Source organism: Notothenia coriiceps, unplaced genomic scaffold (genome assembly GCF_000735185.1).
Source record: "Notothenia coriiceps isolate Sejong01 unplaced genomic scaffold, NC01 NC01_scaffold00024668, whole genome shotgun sequence".
Lineage (NCBI taxonomy): Eukaryota > Metazoa > Chordata > Actinopteri > Perciformes > Nototheniidae > Notothenia > Notothenia coriiceps.
The window spans coordinates 2,773,075-2,781,674 of NW_011357369.1; the positions used below are offsets into that span (position 1 = coordinate 2,773,075).

General features: G+C 43.1%; 2 protein-coding genes across 2 annotated transcripts in view; one reads left to right on the forward strand and one right to left on the reverse strand.

The window, feature by feature from the left end:
• Window positions 1–8,600, forward strand: part of matk (megakaryocyte-associated tyrosine kinase) — a 634,871-nt gene that overhangs the window by 534,862 nt on the left and 91,409 nt on the right. The window lies entirely within an intron of this gene.
• clasp1a (cytoplasmic linker associated protein 1a) overlaps window positions 1–8,600 on the reverse strand; it is a 60,917-nt gene that overhangs the window by 17,819 nt on the left and 34,498 nt on the right. The window contains exons 19-22 of the mRNA XM_010783044.1: window positions 6,693–6,800; window positions 5,586–5,612; window positions 4,801–4,965; window positions 2,990–3,148 (exon numbers count right to left, since the gene is read on the reverse strand). Coding sequence (XP_010781346.1) covers window positions 2,990–3,148; window positions 4,801–4,965; window positions 5,586–5,612; window positions 6,693–6,800 — 459 coding nt within the window. The remainder of the gene's footprint in view (window positions 1–2,989; window positions 3,149–4,800; window positions 4,966–5,585; window positions 5,613–6,692; window positions 6,801–8,600) is intronic.

Consider the following 8,600-nt stretch of genomic DNA (forward strand, 5'->3'; position numbering starts at 1 on the left):
CCCTGTAGCGAGTAAAACTCTAACACAGAAAAGACCTGTCTATGCTGCCCCAGAACGCCTCGTTGGACATGACTCTTTCTCCATTGTTTTCTTCCTGGGTATAGTGATGTATTTCAGGTATACAGTAGTGACGTAACGTGACATAACGGCTCCGCAGATTGCTCCAAATTGACTAATCCGCAGAGCTCACATGGAGGGGGGGGGGCAGGAGCTCCAACAAGCCGTGAATACACATACTATACAGAGATGCTGCATGAGAAACCAATGTGAGTTTGGAAAATTGCACAATATAAATCTATTTTAGTATACCTCAACAATGGAATTATTATTATTAATTATGATCAGTAGAAATGGCCATGACATTGGACCTTTAACACCGGCCTCTGAAGGTCAGTCTCAGCAGCAACTTTACCACTGCTGAACATCGAAAGGAACCCTGAGAGGCAATGGATTACTTGTTTTCTTTCTTTGAACACTGGTGAAAAGAAAGTATAGGCAGGTGATTTTCCTTTTCTTTTGACAGGATCTATTTTCTTGTACCACTCATTGTGACCCAAAGGGACTGAAGAGCCTGTACTACCCCGCACTAATGCTTACATTTCTCCATGTGCTCTTACCACAAGCTACATATATTTAAGTTAGCAGTTTAAGAAACATAACTGAACTGTGTTTACATTTGTTTGAAATATATTTTTAACATATCAATATGACATCAGGAATGACTTAAAGGTCCCATGTCATGCTTTTCCGGTTATTACCCGTCCCCTTGTGTGTTATGAAGCTTTTTCTGCATGTAAACGGTGTGCAGAGTCAAAACCCTCAAAGTACACCCTGTAGCGAGTAAAACTCTAACACAGAAAAGACCTCCCCAAAACGCCTCGTTGGAGATACGTCACTGTCCATTGATTCTTCCAGGTACCGCATAATGTCATGCGTTACCCGGAACCAAATGGACCAATCCGTGGAGCCGTTACGTTACGTCCGCGGAGCCGTTACGTTAAGCCCCCGCTGATTGGTCCAAATTGACCAATCCACAGACTTCCTCACACACACACTCAGTGCATGCAGCTCTGCTGATCTCTCCTCCCTGGCTGCAGGCTGATAACAGACAGTTGGGATCGCGGCAAAATTCTCTCTGCAGACCCATTCTCACAGCGTTTATCAACCTTTTTCTTACTCAATATCAAGCCACACTTATTGTTTTTACTTCGGCTGTGACTTTGTGTGTGCTCAGGGTGAGTTTGGCTGTGTTTCGCTGTGTATCGCTAAACAAGGAAACCACACCTCCACGGAGCTCAGCGCGATTCACAACGTCCCACCAATCAGAGCACACAGTGCTCACAGGGAGGGTGGGGGCTGGAGCTATTGGAGCTACAACGAGCCGTTAAAGGCAGAGAGTGAACTTCAGTGAATACACATAGTTTACAGAGATGCTGTATGAGAAACCAAAGTGATTTTGGAAAATTGCACAATATAAATCTATTCTAGTAGACCTCAACAATGGAATTATGATCAGTGGAAATGGCCATGAAATGGGACCTTTAAGATCAATTTGGAACATGGGATAGTAGTGCACCCTCTTGTGTCTGAAATTATTATTACAACAACAAACACGAGTGATCTAAAGCACACAAAAAACTGTTTTATATAAATTATAACTTAGGCAGTTTATAGTGGCAAAATAAAGTTGTTTGTTTTAGGTCAGAGCTTCCTTTATTTCGCCTCATCCACAGGTGTGTTATATTTAATTTGGAATCGTAATGAATTGGACAGAAAATGTGACTCTTGTTTTCAACCTGAAATGAGTGCTGTTGTTTTGATAGGATGTAAGAGTATTAAAGGAGATTACTAATAACCCCTTAATCTTTCAAACAGGACCACAGCTGGCCTAAACACCCTTTTTTATAAATATTAGTACTGATTATTTTGAGGCCTTAACAGAGATGTTATTAAGCTCTGCTGCAGTGGGAAAAAGGGTCCCTTCTCCATGTGTTACTATTGGATATACAGTTAGGTAGAGAGGGAGGTAGCCCATTATTCATAAACCATACCAGCATTGTATTCTTCACTTTGTAAACCGATGCTAAAGCACTGACAGTCCTTAATCTGACTCTAAAGCAGGGAGATGATACAGCACCACAGAGATACAGTTCAACATGTGGTATGTACTGCAAAAGACATCTGTACTGAAATTAAGACCACCAGCCTAGTGGTGTGAAAAACAAATTTGAGTTATGACATAATTTCCCAGAATGCAACAGCACAATACTATGAGCTGCAGTACCGGGTATTGTTTCTGGTGATGTCTTTTCTAAGTCTGGTCTTAATTGTTTTCTCTCCTAAATGCAGGTTTGGTCAGGGTTATCTTCCTTAGTCCCTAAATTCAGCTCTCAGTGAAAATGATTTCTGTTGTTAGTATCATGTGTTTGCTGTTGTAATGCTCATTTTGTCAAAAGAAAAAAGGCAACAACCTGTTCTGAATGACTAAAGCATTCATGTTGTCTGAGTGCATCGAGAAGTTAACATTTCACAGATTTTGCCTATTAAAAATCTAATAATAAAAAAAAAGTCAAACTGAAATCTGACACCAACACTCCCCCCTCCCCCCCCCACCCCACCTACTATGTCTGCACCTATGTGAAGATGAAAAAAATGTGGACATTTATAAATAGATAATCCTGCCAAACTCTTTTTTTTAAGTGCATGAGAGAAAACTATTTGGATCAGAATTTCAAAATGGATCACCAGAATTTCATTTCTCACTCAGCTCTCAAAGCTTCCATACAAGAGAAACTGGAAACAGTACATTCAACTTCTATAAACCCAGGAAGACATCATTAGTGCATGCACAGATAAATACAGGCAGACACAGAAAGCATGCTACAGATAACACCAACAGGAAAAGAGAAAGCTTGTGTGAGCATCTGGGAAGATTCTCCAGTCGGGACCCTCACTGGGAAAGGGGGTCCATGAGCTGAGCGGTACTCACCCAGAGGAGTGAAGCCCCGAGCAGGGCTGGTGTCGCGGCTGCTCTCGCGACTGGTGTCACGACTGCAGCCCTGACTCATGCTGGGGCGGGGGATGCGGCTCCGGGCTAGCGTGCGGTAGGGAAGAGCAGCAGGAAGAAGAGCTTTACCACACAGGCTGGCTGTCAGGACAACAAGTTAGATGGGAAGGTCAGCGCATTCATGAGGGAGAGACAGATGTGAGGAGCAGAAGAGGAGGAGAGATTCTGAAAGAAGAAGCCCTGCAGACTGTTCTCTACCTCTGTAAAGAGGTTTGACAACTTTTCATTTTGGATTTAATGGCATGAGTACTTTGAAAAACGATTGACAGTGTAAAGTTAAGAAGTTACTCTGTCTTGGTTAAGGTTTTTATACACACTGCTGTCTAAGGGAACAAGTTCTGTTAAACACCATTCTTTATTTCTGACATGGCTTGTATACTAGCCAACTAACACAACTACATGTCACATTTTTGTGAGGGTAATCTGCCACACAAATCATAAAAAATGGCTTTATATATCAACATGGGGGTTTCCATTATGCTGCTGAAACAATCAAGCAATATCGCTGAAGAGGTGTACAAACTCAGAAATGTTGCATCAGGCCAATTTAGCATTTTGCCCTGAATGAAAATGCGACAGGATCATAAAGACATACTTTACGATATGAGAATATACTCTGCAAACCTTAAGACCATCACTATTTGAATATTCTATGTGAACTAATGCACACTCAGACCGATCAATGAAAAAACGTCCTCCAGGGGCTCTGATGCCCAAGATATAAAGGAGGACAAAGAGGGTCTGGAGAGATAAGAAGCAGATGAAGAAGAAGTGAAAGTGAAGACAGGAAGAGGAACAGAGTCAGTGCCAGGATGCTGGTGAGTGAGCTGGTCAAACAGCATACTGCTAGTACGGGTTAGACTGGACTCCACAGAGCAACTCCAGCTTGTGTTACCGGGTGACAAGGACTCCATAAAGGAGAAAAGGACAAACACTGATCAAAAACAGTATCCTGTTCTCGTCAACAAAAACCTGTAAACATTAATAACCACTACCACATTTGAAAACAAAACCAAAGTGAAGGAACCTCAATTAATACGAAATATTCAACATTGTGGCAAAAGAAACATGCTTTCATGACCAGCACTACATCACCCACAAGCCCCACTGCCTCTCAACCAATCACACACCAGAATAGATCTGTGAGGAATGTGTAGCTGAAAACTAACTATGCATGACGATAACAGAACAGACATTGCTGTCTTTGTCATCTGCCTTATTGTCTGTGCAAATAATAAGCCCACAATGCTTTGTGGTGGACGGAAACAGTCTGAGCTTCAGTGTCTGACTGTTGCAAGGTTTCAAAGGACAAAACAAACACAAGGTTATCTCTGCATAAGAAATGAAAAGAAGGTCCAGTTTCACATGTTTTAGACATCATTCTGTGTAACGTTTGTATGACGTGGAGCATGCGAGTGGTCAGTGTTTGACTTGTTGCTGACTAGCTTCACTGTGCCTGCACAATTAAATGTGGATTTGACAAGAAGCAGACAAATTCAAATGTCATGAATCACATTACAGTGTCTTGTGTTTTAAGAGAGTGATAAAAACGTTCTTTCTACCGAGCAAGATCAGTGTATGGAAAAACAATGGGTATGCCTGTTGTGTCTCGCCTTTGTTTTAGCTCTTACTTCTGTCTTACAAATGCAAGCCACAGTAAATAACTTCTCTAGACTTTGACCCATTAGACTCTAACTGTCACTGAAGAAGTGTGTGCTTGGTGCCGTTCTCACCGAGGCCCAGGCGGGTAGGGCTGGTGTCCCGGCTGCAGCCCTGGCTGCGGGGGACGCGGCTGCGCTTGTCAGCAGGCGTGGTGGAGGCCGACACTGAGACCCGAGGGACCCGCCCGTAGCTGCTGTGGCCCAGCAGCTTCCCCGGGGAGCTGGAGCGACTGCCGGCTGTGGGAGAGAGACACGTACCGGGGTTACACAGCATCCAGGGGCTGAGGGAGAGGAGTAAGGAAGGTAAAACCTTCAATAACATGCTCAGTTTAATCTCAAAACTCAAGCCCTGTGGAAGCAGACCAGATGCTTTGCCGACAGTGCAACACCAGAAAAGGTGTTGTGACATATTATAGTGTCTTCTCCTATAGTTATTCATCTCAGTGTGGAGTCTTAACCTATGTCATGGATTTAGACGGATTGAAAGGTGAATTCATACGTTTTTTAATGATAACACGACAGTTGGATGTAAACAGAACACACGGGGTGAGGGGGGCAGGAACCACATGTAACTCTGCTATGGGGAGACAGTTACTGTGGAAAAACTTCAATAGTGAAAACAAAGAATACAAAGACAACAAAATGGCAAACATGTCCGACTCCATACAGCGCTCAAACTGTGGGGGAAGGTTATCAGAAATAAAAATGTGAATGTGAGGAAACATCTGCATGCTGCTAACCTACATGGTGAAACAAAGGTAAAACAGTGATGAGAATGGACGGGCATGCAACATTCTTAGAAGGAGTTGCTTTGTGATGAGCTCCTGAATTGTGATTGGATGAAGCTGAGGCCTTACCATTGATGGGATTGGCTGATCTGGATCCTGGGTGATGGAGGCAATAGGCAGGATAGGGTGGAGAACGGTCAAAATCAGACAGAAGGGGTTATGTTTATTGACTTTACCCAGCATGCACTCTGGCTTGTTAGCATGTTAGCTGCGACCTGATTAACAGCAGAAGCCCTGAGTGGCAAGCGAGAATAAAAAAAAATCTATTTTCTAAGTATGGTCTCAAATGTTTCCTCTCCTGTGTTCATTAATAAGACATATTTTTTCTGCTGTGTGTGTTTTGTTTGCATGCCTGCAATGGGATCTGTGGTTAACACAAGCTAAATAGTTTTCCACCTTTTGATTCATGACAAAAATTGGTCAGTAAATGTCTTGAATATCTGAAGCTTCTTTGCTAACAAGTGACTACATGAGACTACTAAACATCGCCACGCCAAACACAAGTCCACCTTTATCTGAGCAGTGGTGATGTGCAGCCATGTGACAGTGATGGAGTTCGTTTTTTAGCCATACTTACTTCTGGCGATTGCATTTAATAAATCAAAAGTCATGGAAGTGGTGTTAATATGTGGAGATTATTCTGCTGAACAAAACGTGTAAGTATCATTAACGTTTGTTTGCTAAAGACTTTATACAATGCAAACTTCTGGGGTCGTCCAAAAACATTCATCATCACACCACTCTGTACTGGCCCTGCAACACCCGTTTCTTAACTGTTCTGAAGTCATAAACACAGCAGAGATAACAATTAGATCAGACATTCGGATCCCCACATTTTCTCACTTGCCTCTCAGGGTTTTTTTAGCCCACTGACAGATCACAAGAATACATAGATGCCAACATACTGTGAATGCAGGTAGCCACACTTGCACAAATACAAACGATTTGTGACAGGAAGTGGTTTCAAGATTAAAATAACACACATACAAGAAACAGCAACACATCTACTCTAGTATGATCTCAATACAGACAAGATCATACGGAAACATGAGAGTGACAGACTGGTAAACAGTAGGCACAAACATAGCTGTGTACGGCTGAATGTGTGTGATGTTAGTAGTCTGTTATATCTCCAGCGTCACGGTATGGGAGCCTGTGTGGGGTGTATATACGTACGCTGGGACTGGGAGACGATTTTGGCTCGGCTGCGTCCCCTACTGTCCACCACTGAGGGGCTGGCCCCCCCCGTACTGCCCGAGCTCTGCCTCCTGGTACGGACTCGACCTGGACGACAAGGGAGAGAAGAGAGGCAGGGGGGTTTAATACACATGAATGACTTTCACCACAACCCTGGACAGAGTAGCTGGAGAGGAAAAAGTCTGGGGAGACAGTATGAAGAAGACCTGGATGAGGGGAAAAAGCCCCCCTGAAACACACAGCAGGGAAACAGACACACCTGGCTCTATTAGTTTGCAAATCATTCTCAGCGTGCGTTTTAACCTGCAACCAAAGTTCATGATGGGTGGGGTAATAACTGTGCCTATAAGCACAGTTATTACATGAGCAACAGGAGAGCACATAAGTGACTTTTAAGTGACATTATCCCACTTGTGTGCATAAAACGCACAGTGAGAAATATTGGCAAACTTTTTCGACTCTGTTGTGGCGAAGGACAGACATACATTGAACATCCTTTTCATCTGCCTATATATATATATATGATTAAAAAAACCTGCAAACATGAAAAAAAACTGGGACATTTTTACTTCTAATAATGAGTGGAAAAACATTTAGTTTTGGAAGTTTAGCTAGGAAAGATCATCTGTCAACTTCAAATCAAAATGAAAGCAACATGTGCTTTGCGGTATAATTGAGCTATAGCCTTTTCCCTCCAGTAAAGCAGTGACTAGCTTCTTTTGTTCAGGTCTTAAAAATGGACCATCAGCTGATTAGACTTGTGTGTGACTGATGAAAGGGTAAGGCATCTGTAGTGTGAAACCTTACATGATATCACAAAACAGATGCTATGTTCCTGTCATGCCACTAAGTTTAAACAGCAGAACAGTCCACCACCTGACCAGATTTTTGAGGACACTCAAAACTAAGGACAGTTAAAGTATTTGATAGGATTAAACATGTGGTGATGAAACCTTGCAACGCGTTAAAGTGGAACATCAATTTCTGTAAAGTAAAAGACATCAATAAAGAAAAAAGATCACGACAACCTCCTCTATTAACATAAGGCAGCTGTATGAATCAGTAACACTGGACCTGATCGCTGTGTGAGTAACAGGGTGGATGGATACACTTGTTAGGGTTACAGTGAGGAAGAGGAAGTCCATGCAGACAGTCCATGCAGTTCCACACAACTGACCACCACTGGGGGGGTAAAGAGAGGAAAAGAGGACGCAGATGAGGAGAGACAGGATGTAGACGTGGAGCCTGTGACAGCTTATAAAAAGACACTCTCACACACCTTCACTTTCTGGTTCACACACACACACACACACACACACACACACACACACACACACACACACACACACACACACACACACACACACACACACACACACACACACACACACACAACTTACCTCAATATTTACTCACGACTCCGACAGTAAACTGACAAGACAGTCGTCCTTGACAACATTTAGGATGTGATTTGTGAAGATTACATAACTACTACTCGCGACTCATCGGAGGGTCACCGCTGATTTGGGTCTGTGAAAAATTCGGGTCAAAAGTGTCGTAAAATTCGATTTAATGCGGTAGGGGGGTGGTTATATACTGTATCGTGACCATTAAGACAACCGGTGCGCGTGTTTGAAGAGGGGGATGGACGAGAAAAGTTCAGGGTCATCTGTCTATTACCGACAATGATTACTGCTACTCCGGGGGACCAGGGGGGTGAAGTGAGACGAAATTAACGATGATTGCAGAAGGACATGTGGAGAGGAGGTTGACGACGACGTTGGCGGAAAGAATTTTTGGGTTTTTACCGTGAGGACCATTTTAGCTCCCATTCTGCACACCACACACACCACACCACCACACACGACACACACCACACACACACAC